Genomic DNA, 13,397 nt, shown 5'->3' with positions numbered 1-13,397 from the left:
TCTCATGTACAACTCAGAGAAAAAGATCCCCTTAACTGAAAATTTTTATATTTGAATACTCTGTATTTCATTTTATAACTAACTCTGGACTTTTTAAAAAGTTGTCATTATTTAAATTGTGTTCACACTTGTCACTCGGTTCAAGACATTCTTAAAATATGCAGCATTTCATTTATATTAGTATCACCTCAACACAATGCAGTTTTATCTTTTCATTAGGTTTTAGTGAGTATCTGAAAATAATATTGAGTTAACTGCAGAAATTAATACAGAATATAAATGGCTAAACATGGTGTGCTAATTTTCTACTTTGCTTTCACAACAATACAAAACAACAAACCAACAAGAAACAGGCAGCTGTTAATCTGTGGTTTTGTTACATGTTCACCCCATGGTAGTTTCCCCCATTCTCAGCCAACTTGTTTAGATAGCCATTTTAGCTGGACTGCAGCCCTGGGAAAAAAAGGTAATCTATTTTTGAGGCCTACCACAGTGTCATTTAATATGAAATTATTTTATGTTGTAATTGAAGAAATGCTGCTGTTGTAGATATTTTATCTTAGCACTTTTTTGTTTGGTTGTTTTTTTAAAGTAAGTCACAGAAACATGTGTCAAGAGGTAAAAGACAGAAATTCACTGGAGAACTATGGCTCCCAAGCAAACCTGCTACATAGCTTCAGCAAGAGATTGCTACTAAAATTAAAATGTTTGTTTTAAATGTAGCCCCATTTTGGACCTGGCCTTGCATTCCTCAAGCAGGTGAGAGCTGTACAACTTCTGCCTGCATCAAGAACTCTAGGATTACTCTTCCCAGTGAGTAATTTTGTTTAAGGTATGTGCTTTTGTGTATATCTGCATCTATATACACTGACAGGCACTGTAGAGCTATATACACAAGGCCAGTTGTAATTCAAGATTCAGATGTTGAAACTGTCTCTTACTAAAAATAAAATTTTAGGCTCCTTGAGCTAGCAGCTGTTTCTAATTTGCAAATTCATCAGGTAACAACCATTTAAATATAAAATTACTAATAAAAATGTAAAAATTGGTATATAGTAGAATACATGGGAGTTAACAGTGGTAAGTAGTATTTTAGGGTCCTAAGATATTCATACCCACAGTGTGTAAAAAAGCCAGACTTGCTTCTAGCTGTACCATTCACACAAAGGCCTTACCTTCATTACAAGAATAATGCAACAAACCACTTCCCACAATTGTGTTATTTTTTTATACACCTCAGTATGCCAATATCGTGCGCTTACATGTTAGAATGTTTTTGCCCTTACGCACTGCAGAGCTCTGAAGAGGAGACTTTTGGGTGCTTCTGTGGATGAGTGATAGATGAGTGATAGTAATGGAAGTGTGACTGTGGTCTTTGGCACCTCTATCTCATTAATAAAGCACAATCCTGCTCCATTTTTTCCTTTAATTAAAAAAAATCCCATCAGTGGTGCTTTTCATCAGCACTGAAGAGTAGAATAGGTCTGTACAGCCAGATGAGAAGAAAACATCTGAAATGCAATATATATGTCTACAATTGTCTTTTCATCAATTGCACAGAAGCTTGGTCCACTTCTTCAGTTACAGTCTTCTTAAGAACTTTGGTTACAGCATTAATGTTTTGGTAAAAAAAAATCTAAAATGAAAAAAAACAGAGCAGATGCTTTTCTTCTTTTCTTCAGGTAGATTTTTCATTGTCCTCTCCTGTCTTCTGAACCCGCGAATACTTTTTGCATGAAGATTTGAAGCAGCTGGGAGGCCAAGATATTGGCCAGGAAAAACTGCAAGGAACAGAGCCTTGCACATTCTTCTCGAAGAAATAAAATATTGGATACCACCATGCTCGAGAGAGAAAATTCGTCTGCGAAGACACCTTTAAAGTCTGTATTGGCACAAGCATGCAAAAAGGAAAAGGCAACTGTCAGTTTAAAAGCTTAAAATCTATTACACTGAGTCAAGACAACAGCAAAAATGCAATGCATGTGCATGCATTTCTGCAAAGACTCTGAGTATTTAGCCTAAAAACACAGAATTGAGACAGATATTAGAGTCCAAATGCATACTACAAACTGAGCATCTTTACCACAAAGAGATGCTTTGTTGCAGTGGAAAATTTGGGGCAACAAAGCACTCGAGACTTTTCAGTATGAGTGCTTTCAGGCATGACATGGTTCCACTGATGAGTAATAGTTGAGAATTAGACTAAATGGGCTTAAGAGCTATGCTTCTGCTTGAAAGTGTTGAAACAACAGCAGCAACAACCTTCTGAACTGTGTACCTTTAACGACACTTACACAAGAATTGTCATTAGAATTGTAGCAATCACAGAATCACAAGGTTCAAAGAGACCTTCAAGATGATCGAGTCCAACCTGTTCCCTAGCACCTCAACTAAACCATGGCACTGAGTGCTACATCCTGTCTCGTGTTAAACACATCCAGGGATGGGGACTCCACCACTTCTCCTGACAGACCATTCCAGTACTTTATCACCCTTTGTGTGAAAAACTTTTTCCTAATATCCAACATATATTTCCCTTGATGCAGCTTGAGACTATCTAGATAACTTCAGTTATGCAGAAATTTTATTACTCAACTACTGTTTATTCATAAGCTGAGACAAAGAAGGGGTATTCTATACATCAATTACAGTATTAAAACCTCAAAAGCTCAAAAATATTCTTAAGGCAAATTAATATTATTTACTTAAATAACAATGAAGTGAAACTCATTACCCATTCTGATTAAACTTCAATATGGAACATCTTTTTATTCTGAGATTAAGAATATTTAAGAAGATTTAACCTTCAGGCAATTGTAACAAATGTAGGCTATGCATGGATTGTGAAGGCCACTCACCTTTTCATTAGCCATGGAGTGGTACCACCAGAAGAGCCGTGTGGTGATATAGTAGGCAATGATGACATCTACGGTATAGTGCTCATGAGCAACCAGGATACAAATGATGCCAGCAGCACTCATCAGCCAGCAGATCAAGTGATACCACCAGAAATTACGTGGTGAATCTGTGAGACAGGGAGGCGATGGGGAAAAACACAGCAAAAAGTCATCTGTTATTCTAACAATCCACAAAAGCAAGGGGGAAAGATAAGAAAATTCATTTAAGGCTGCTAAATTTGAAAACACAACTCATATCACACTGGTACAGATCCCCTGCTATCACACTGGTACAGATCCCCTGTTTTGATTGGTATGAATCTACATAATGAATTACACAAACTTACTGCAGTGTTCTTACTTTTTTAAGTGAGCACAAGATGGGTTAGCTAGACAAGACTGCCACCCATTTTCTAGTCAAATTAAGTTTTCCAGTTAAATAATTTCTAGGATTTAGGGTGCAGAGGAAGAGACAAAATTGAGATAAAACATACACTTTGCTTATTTAACTTCATTGTAATTAATCTTTTCTTTTCACAGTCTATATTCGAGTAAAATCAAGTCTCTAGAACTGATACAACCTGAGCAGAGATCACAAATTAAACAGAAGGACACTCAATTATTAGGTTTTAATTGATTTGCATGAAGCCTCAGTTCTATGAAACAAAATACACTGTATAGAAGAGTATGTGAATTCATACCCTTAGATGAAAGATTTAACAAATGGGAGCAAAGCTATTCAAAATGCATTTCAGCCACATCAGTGGAAAAGTTCTCCTGTACTTCTTTGCCCATTGAAAAAATGCCCTGAGTGCCACAATGATCATTCATAACTTCTGACAGGCAAACTGGCTTCATTTCACTCACAGTGGGAGGTTTTGGCACCTCTTTTCTTATGGGGCAATGGTCAGCCTTTACTTTCACACAATACCAGCAGAAAAGTTACTGATCTCAACAAGCCTACCCAGTAGGCGCCGAGAGGCCTGTGCAAAACAACTGCAAGTGTCAAAAATATTCTCTTAACTCTCCCCAAAACCCTGCAGACAGATCTCCATCTACTGATTTTATTTTATTTTTTAAGATGAGAAGCCAAGTAATCTCAAGAAGTTGATGAAAACAGCATTGAGAAAGTCAGACATACCAAGGCTAAAAATACGAACAACTATTCTGGTGAAAAACGTGCTGTGCAGAGAATAAGTGAAAAAATGGCAGAGTACAGAAGGAAGAGAAGAACAGAGCAAAAACTCCACTAAGCCCGACATAAAAACCTCAGAATGCATCTTACACCAAAGACATGTTACTGGAAGAGCAAAAAAGACCACCACAAGCAGCCTCTAATTCAGAGCAATTATAGGGCTTATGCCCTGGTTCAGATGACATTTTGATTGTTATATGGGAGGTAAAAAAAGGAAAGCTATGCATTTCTCACTTATAGAGCACAATTTCAGTGAAATATATGCCTAACAATTAAGCAGCAGTCAAAGAGCTTATTACAAAAATTTGCATGATAAAATTGCACCAATCCCTTATAATATAAAGGAGAAATTAGCCCAGAAAATATTGGGTTGTCTTCATCTTTCCTGGTACAATTGAGCACATGAGTAGCATTAAAATACACCATAACAGAAAAAACAAGGAAAACGATGATGATTCTTAGGTCTAAGAATCATCAGCATCTTAAACCACTGTTCAAAGAACATCTCAAATCTGTGATTTGGAGTCTATCACATGCAAGAGGCCCTTTTATAGTGTGTTTTTTGTTTAAGGCAGAACGCAGCACGGCAGCACCTTGTTCCCTCAACATTTTAATACAAGGAAGGCATCAAACTAATGCTGCTTAGTCTTATTTTTGTTTCAATGAGAATTCCACATTCCCATGAGCCAAGCTAGCATTTGCATAATTTGGGATACAACAACAGGAGGGAAGACTCCAACGCCAAACATGTGAACTGAGAAGGGAACTCCCCACTACACATTCATGAGTGGCCAAACTCCCAGGATAGCACTGCTTACCATATATTAGATTTAGAGGTCAGTGCTAAGTTCTCTCACACTTCAATAGATGCTCTCAGTGCAGCACAGAAGAAGTTTCCTCCCATTGCCCACAGCAATGTAAAGCTCAGGGAGAAACCATAACTGCATCTTCTGCCAAATTCTTATCAACTACAAGAAACATTAAGTAGGAGACTGGAGCACAAGACAACCCAAGATCATGAATTAACTTTTCACTTGCAGTAACTAATGTATAGCACACCTGAGAAAAGTAACTTTGCTTCTAGATGCAGTGTAACTGTGCAATGATGCTGTGCTCAAGCCTACAACCCCCTGCAGCTAACCTGCACAGAGCTAGTGTGCACAATTACTACAGCATGCTTTATCCAAAATTTTAATCATCTGTCAACAAATGATGAAAAGCTATCTATCTTGTTTTAATCAAGCAATAAACACTTACATAAAGATAGAGGTGACATGTTTAGCCATATTTAGCCCTTAATTAAAGCCTATAACACTTTTAGTCAGTCTTACCACAATCCCTAGGAAAGTGATGGAACAGCTCACCCTTGAGGCCATCACTAAGCATGTGGTCAGGAGTAGTTAGCATGGATTCACCATAGGGAAGTCATGCTTAACCAGCCTGATAGCCTTTAAAATCTGGACAACTGGCTGGATAGATTCCAGGAGACAGCTGGATGTCTATGTCAACTTCAAGCAAGACTTCTGACACTGTCTCCCATGATAGCTTCACAGGCAAGGCTGAACAATTAGTGAGGGTGGACTGACCTGGCTGAATGGCAGGGCTTGGATGGTTTTTAATCAGTGGCAGAGTCTACCTCAACCCAAAGGTTCATACTGGGCCCAGTATTGTTTAACTTACTCATCAACAACTTAGATGAAGGGATAGAGTTCATCCTCAGCAAGTTGGCTGAGAATACAAAGCTCTGCAGTGGTGCTGTGCTGCCCTCCAGATCTCACACAGTAGAGGGATGGGCATGGGCAGAACGTTTTGAAACTCAGCAAGGGCAAGTTCAGGGTCCTGCACTTACTTGGGACAGAAGAACCTGGTGCACCACTACAGGGTGGGGCCAACCTGCTGGAAAGCAGCTCTGCTGAGAAGTACCTGGGGGTCCTGGTGGCCAAGCTGCCCATGAGCAGCAACCTCATGGCCAAAAAGGGCAGAGTAGCCTGGGGTGTATTAGTAAGATCATTGCCAGCAGGTTGATGGGGGTAGTCCTGACCCTCAACACAGCCCAGTGAGGCACATCTGGAGTTCCAGGCTCCCTAGTACAAGACAGATGTGGAGCAAGTCCAGTGGAGGGCTATGAGGATGATTTGGAAGCTGGAGCACCTCTCTTATGAGGAACAACAGAGGACAACAGGCCTGCTCAGACTGGAGAAGTGTGAGGGGAAACCTCATCGATGTGAAGTCTCCCTTACTGGAAATATTCAAGAACTGTCTGGACACAATCCTGTGCAGTGTGCTCTACAGAAATCTGCTTGAGCAGAAAGGCTGGGCTAGATAACCTACAGTGGTCCCTTCCAACCTTAACCATTTTATGATTTTACTACAGCCACAGCTCCATTTCCACTCAATTTGTTTCAAACCCATATAAATACAGGCTGTGTACAACTGATGAGTAACCTTTGGAGGGCAGTAGTTTCACATGTACTTCTGTCATTTGTTTTGCTGGTACAATGAACATGAACAAGAAAGTGCATTGAAATACAAACACTTACACTCTTTGATGAACAGATAGACCAGCGTTAATACTACAGTGTGTCCACTAAACAGGAAGTCTCCACACAGGATGTGGGATCCAGTTATGGATAGACCACCACCAGAAATCAGTCGCAGGATTCTCTGAACCTTTGCCTGAGAGTCTCCATTCAACTAGAACACCAGAAAGAAGCATCGTAAGTGACTCAAATAAACTTCTTGTGCAAACATATATGGAGTCAGGGAGACAGGGATAAAAGGACAAATTATCTTAATTTTCTTCAGGTTTCTTTCACATATTCTTAAATAAGCATGCATTTCCCAGTTGACAGGTGATAAAGATCATTTTGGTAACACTAGCATTTGGTCTATACTTCTGATTTATAGTCGGTCTATTTTTCATCTATACTTTTCCAGGCTATTTTAAAATATGCATTGTATGAGAATGAGATGCAGAATATACTGAGAAGGTAAACATTAAAAATTTGTAAGGTCAGATCTCTCATCACAGCAGTTGACATAATCAATGAAACTCATTAAAAACTGGTACAACCTTCATACAAATTCTGTTATTCTGTCCAGAGTTGACCAGTGTTACTACCAAGTAAAACCCTCAAACTTGCTCCATTTCAGATTTAATTACAAAGTCATTCAGGACTTAACTCATTTGGAGGATGTACATTTTTAAAGCACGTATTAGGACCAGCTTTTGATTTCTTATAGATACTAGGCAGTTTTATCTAGCTGTTTTAAATTATTCTAGAAAAAAACCCCAAGAAAATGGATAACTGTTTTCCATAATCAGAAAACTATTCACATATTAAAATAATCCAGAAAAATTATCATCAACTGTTTTTCCAGGGTTCAAGTAATTAATCCTGGTTTCATGCTAGCAAAATGCACTTTCAGCAGAGACATTTGCATTTTCCTTTGATTACCTCTTCTCACTCCTCAATACAGTCTATTACATAGTCATTCCCCAAGCTGCTAGAACAAAACCATTAAATCTTTACAATAGTGGCAGTTAAATAAAGCATTTTCAAAAAGACACTGATTTGCAAGAGAATTATTTCATCCACTATATCCCCAAGTTGTCTCAATGTACAAGACAACAGCCATGATGCTGTAACTCAAGACTAGAAATCTTATACAAGAGGTGACAAATTTATTCCCCCACTAAACTGGCAATACATTTTTTCAGTACAGCTAACACAATAGTTTGTTCCAAGGAATTTTAAGTCTACAACTTTTTATTAGTAACCTAAAGTGGGAGTAACAACTCCTTTATGTCACCATTTAACTCCAGCGTCATTAAATTCTTAAAATATTTTTGTAAAACTATTAGTACATCCATGTTTCTGTATGTATCAGTTCATTTATGCAGCTGAATTTAAGTCACATTCCTATACATTCTGCAGGTTGGAAACCAAGACAGGCAGCTGAGTTCAGGTATTGCAATAACTCTTGACCAAATAGTGTGAGAAACTAGGCAAAGCAGGTAACAGTGTGGGGTTTTACAGGGATACAGCAACAAAAGCTTGCATATCAGGCTATGAATTACAGTGTTGACCTGGGGTATCCTACCATATAAGAAAAAATATTGCTACAGTATTAAGAGTGACTAGCTTGAGCCTCAGAAGCAAGTTGATTGATTTAGTAGCAACACTATTTCAACCTAAGATGTTCTGAAAGGGAGCAGCCAACTCCATCAACAATTTGAGGCTCTGCTATCACACAAGTTTTGGTTTATCACTACCTATGTTTCTGAAGACATCAACTGAAAGCAATTTGTGTTATTTACTAATACCTGAAACATTATCTTCTATTTGATGTAAGGAGCCATCAGGACTAATGCAGAGACTAAGGCAAGAAGCAAGAGGCAAAGACTCTTACCTTTGGTGCACACTGAAAATGCATTCCAGGCACAGGTAAGGTGGTAACGTACATGGTAATACAGCGGTACAGATACAAAGTTCCTATTATAAAAAAGAACCTGCGTCCCACTATTGATCTGAAAGTAAGGAAAGGGGGGAAACAGATTGAGTACAAAGTTTACATGCAGGATGTTCAACAGTTATGGAGCTTTAGCTACATTAGATAGCTGAATTCACAGAATGAAAGAGCAGCTTCACCCCAGCTCTTCACCACACACTCTGCTGAATCAAGCATTAAAACATCCCTCTTCAGCTTTCAGTCTTGTTAGCTCCTTATAGAGTGAAACTCTCACCAATTTAAGATGGCCTCAGTCTAACTTAAAGGTGTGGCCAGGCAGTTTTCCTCAATTCAATGGCATTTTCTTTTTAGTCCCATACTATAACCCCATTCTCAACTTAAATAGTTTAGCGAAGACACAGGAGAAAACTTCTATTTAGCTGAAGAGGACAGTGGGCTCTTCCTCAAATTTGAATAAGATTTTCTTACACAATCATGATTTCCCCAGTTTAAGCATCCCCAGGTCAGTAAACACACTTTGAAAAGCCCAGTTTCAGAATTAACTTGACTAATACAAGTGTCAGAAATTCAGAATTCAAAGACATTCAATAATCAGAAAACCTGTGTTTTCATATCTGGAATAGACACTCTACAACATTTTGTAAACAAGCTATTCCTTTGTTATTTTCCTGCCAGCCCTATTCCACAATATTGTTAAGGATTGCACTGTATGATTTCTTCTACCCAAAATGAGCAATGTAAACCTACAGCAGAGAAAAAAAAATATTGCTAACTTACTTGTATCTAAGAAACAACCACTGGAATATCCATAATCCAAGTAGTATCATTCCATTTATTTCTGATACAGAAAAAGCCCATTTCACACGATCAATGTAATCAAAAAATTTGTCAGGCAAGGGAGGGCTTAGCTCCTTTGGAGGTACTCTCTCATGGACCACAGTGATCATGACAGTTGTTAAAATCAAGTTGAAGAGAGCATAGACAAAGGCAATGCCTGTTTTCCACCATTCCAGAGGGAATTTGTTCCTGGATTCAGCAGGCATAGCAATCTGGATGTAATCAGGATACTTCTTTGCTGTTTTTCGCAAGCCATTAGACAAGCCCTTTGGTTTGCTAGTGCCATTTTTGTTCTCTTCACTGACTGAGAGAGTAGGTCGTGAGTAGCCATTAGAAGTCTCATTTGGCTGACCCTCCATGTGCTCTTCAAGCTTTGCTGTCTCAATGGTATTCATTTCCAAGCTGTATGGCCAAAGAGGCTTTATTAGTGACCAATTTCTGGGCTCTCTGAACTCTGTTATTCCTCAAAGTCCAATGTTCTTGTTCCTAGATGACTTCTGTAGAACTCTAAAATGCATCCATTGTGCTTTCAAAGGAATTTGTGAAGACAAATCTTTCTTCTAGAGCTGAATAATCTGCAAAAAAAAAACAAACCCAAAACAGATACTGAGAGTCTTCATAACTAGTAATATGACAGTGAACAAAATATTCTCAGAACAGGCATTTTTAAGTATTTCAATTCCATCCAAGTCTACTTAGAAACACAGTCAAAAGGCAAATTACTGAAATAATTCAAGCCAACTCCTACTTGATAAATCTCTCATATCAGTTTAAGAACTAGTAACAACTTAGGCTTGGATTTTTTTTTAAAGAACAAGACCCACAGACCTTAATGATCATGATATCACTTGCTTTATCAGTTATCAGAATTAATTAGTATTTGGAGCAACATGCAAACTTGCTCCATATTCACAGCAACATTGAATTTTACTGCTTAGAGATATTCCATACAAAATATCCTGATTTTGACCATACAGTTGCTACAGATCTTAATATGGGTTGTCCACATAGATCAGACAAATCTTGTCAGTTCAGGTGATGGGAATAAAAAACAGAAGTGTACTACAGAATTCAATTTTGTAGGGCATAAATTAATTTAGATTCATCTAGAAAATCTACTCAATGGATAGCTCCATTAAATTTCATTAGATCTAAATGAGTATTCCATCAAGTCAAAAATGCATTTATATAGCCATTGTAATATCCACTAAATGTCTGAAATTTCAGATAACTGAGAAATATATCCCTGGATTTGATTCTTAGTTATGGTACACTACACAAACAGCAGATGACAAATGAACCTGTGTTTGTCCTTTAGCTACTTTAAAAACAAATCTATTTAGAAGGTTTTTAAACAGGAACAAATACAAAGTCATTATTACTCAGGATTTATTTCAGGCTGCATTTGCTAATTCATAAAAGTTTTGCAACCTAAACATGTACGTGCACATGTTTTATAACAAGTTTTTCTACAAGGAGCAAAGAATGAAGTTCATCTCTAGAAAACAGATATCTCACTAGTAAAAATAAAGGCCATTTCCCCATCTCTAAAGTTCTGTGAAATCACTTACTCACCATAGCTGTGATGCACCTATTTTTCTTACTCTGTTCAGTTCCTATGACAAAAATAGTATTACCATGTACAAATTGCTCCCCATCTACCAGTAAATTGTGATTCTTTCCTATTTTAGTGGTTCCTGCAAGAGAAGTTCAGCACTGCTACCCCCTCAAGTGTCTGCATGCCAACTGCAGGCTGCCAGTTTGCCATGCTTTGTGTGCAATTAATTCACCATGATGGCAGCTGGACCTGCCAGTCTCCCTAACCATACACCACAGGACCTGCTTAAGAACATGGATACAGGACAATCTAAACCAAAAAGAGCCTGGAAAGTCAAGTGATGGTGTTTTGGTCCTTCCAGCCTCATCCCACCAAACAGAGAAGACATTTAACATGGTCAGCACCTAAATCTCACTGATTTCCTGGCTGCTGCTCCAACCACTGAAAAAGAGAAGAAGTAAAAGTTCAGATCCCAAATATGAAGTTCATACAAATAAAACTGAAGACAGAAATAGCTGAGAAGCATTTCTAAATTTATGCCCTAGCAGATTTTCTGAAATCCACTGTCATTGGTTGACCTTCCCTAAATTCCGGATCAACAAGTGTATAACTATCCATACACAACACACACAAACAATAGACACCCAAGAAAACAAGTGGTGATTTTTGATGCTTTTTCTCCCTCTTACCAGTCATATTGTGATCTCTGTATCTCCAAGAAAAGATCAGCCAGACAACAACTTCTGATGCTTCCTACAACTAAAAATACCTATTTAGAGCATCTACAAAAGCAACAGACTTACTCAAAACTACACCAGAATAGTATTTAAGCTTTCACAAGTCTTTTTCTTAACACACACACTCTTCTGTTCCTTCTGTCTACCACTAAAGTTAAGCATATGACAGAACACATTAGTGACAGTAGAGAAAAACTGAACCCAATTGCTTATGTTTTGGAATGCATGTACCTAACATTCATCTATTAAGTCAAGACCCCACTTCTGACCATTATGTCCCATATAGCAGCCACTGAGGCAGCACTCAGCAAAACCTGGCAAATTTTACATCCTGTGCAGTTGAAACATTATTAGAATTATGCATTAACTGAGAGCAAGCTACCTTAGTTATTTCCTTCTGTTCTCCACAAATACCTAACCTAGAGTGCCTAGTGCTGTAAGTGAAAGATTTTACTTTCAGATGTTTAATGTGATCCAAACCTTAAAGATCAAAGAGTATCTGAAGTACAGATGAACAATAACATAAGAACTTAAAAAGTCAAGTAGTGCTCGTGTTCTCATATTAACTTATTAAGCAAAACAATTATAGCTACAGCTTGCAGGAGAAAGTTGTGTTCCTTCCTGGTACTTTTAAATGGATTGTAAGGCATATTGATCTACCACTTCTGATGGCTCATCAAGATTATTTCAAGCAGAGTGCATACTGCAGCCAAAAGTTTGTTTACATTGATAATTAAAGGTGCTATATATCATCAGATGAGTGATGGGTAAGAAGGTAAGTGCTTCTCTTTATAGTACCTTTTCAATCTCTTTCTTCCATATTCTAAAAGAAATTAGCAACTCTATTGATGAAAAAGACAAAAGTCTCTCAGTCCCTTGCTGCCAGTCTGACTGGCCAGAGAAGTGAGAGATACAGAGCACCACCAGCCTAATCATCCTCTGCTACTGGCTGTAAAAGGAACTCCCCAGAAAGGCACAGGTTCATCTGCCAAGTTCCTGTCCCCAATTCAAATATAATTCACCACCCAAAGTGGTTCCTTTTAGCTTCACATTGTCCTTACGATCCTTTCGATAAAATATCCATTTGATTTTTTTGTCAAATCCAAAACTTCCCAATATCAAAACCAGAAGATGCCCACAAACTGCCTAGTAGAAGGCCTTCAGCAACCAGGCAGCAATGCTTATACCTGGCCATCCTGCCAACACCTAGGTCTGCAAAGCATACTAAATTGCTCTAAAATAGGGAGCAACTACTGGGGAAGTCTCAAACTCACTAATAACTGGCCAAGTAACCCAAAAGGAAAAATAAAATTCCTATAAAGGATAACTCCAAGTTTTAGGAAAGTTTTTCTTTTGAAACCGCTTCTATACCTTCTAAAAATGAATGTTAACTTATCAAGAAGCAGAGTTTCTTAAGCAGCAGCTTTACAGCAAAAATCATAACTGCCTCAAGTAACAACATATTTCAAAGAAAATCTTTAGAATTAACAAGATGCTAAAGGAGGAAGTGTCCTAATATTTTATCATGAGCTCCTACCTGCTCCCATGCAAATAGCAGCCCTTAACTCTCTGCATCCCCATTTGACTGTCATTTGAAAGAAATAGTTGATGGGGGGCACAGCTTTGAGACAAGCACCAGAAAGCATGTCTGCATTTGGCTCTTTATGCTAGAACTTAAGAATAACAGAGTTTTATTTAGC

The 13,397-nt window shown here is 38.0% G+C and overlaps 1 protein-coding gene across 1 annotated transcript in view; it reads right to left on the bottom strand.

The window, feature by feature from the left end:
* Window positions 1–1,006: 1,006 nt before the first annotated feature.
* Window positions 1,007–13,397, bottom strand: part of SGMS2 (sphingomyelin synthase 2) — a 30,364-nt gene continuing 17,973 nt past the window's right edge. Inside the window, exons 2-6 of the mRNA XM_058024522.1 lie at window positions 9,343–9,977; window positions 8,506–8,623; window positions 6,633–6,786; window positions 2,859–3,025; window positions 1,007–1,882 (exon numbers count right to left, since the gene is read on the bottom strand). Of these exons, the coding sequence (XP_057880505.1) occupies window positions 1,679–1,882; window positions 2,859–3,025; window positions 6,633–6,786; window positions 8,506–8,623; window positions 9,343–9,797 (1,098 nt within the window). The 5' untranslated portion in view covers window positions 9,798–9,977 and the 3' untranslated portion in view covers window positions 1,007–1,678. The remainder of the gene's footprint in view (window positions 1,883–2,858; window positions 3,026–6,632; window positions 6,787–8,505; window positions 8,624–9,342; window positions 9,978–13,397) is intronic.

The sequence above is a fragment of the Melospiza georgiana genome, chromosome 5 (genome assembly GCF_028018845.1).
Source record: "Melospiza georgiana isolate bMelGeo1 chromosome 5, bMelGeo1.pri, whole genome shotgun sequence".
Taxonomy (NCBI): domain Eukaryota; kingdom Metazoa; phylum Chordata; class Aves; order Passeriformes; family Passerellidae; genus Melospiza; species Melospiza georgiana.
Note: the sequence above shows the minus strand (reverse complement) of the source record. Positions and strands in the feature narration are given on the sequence as shown.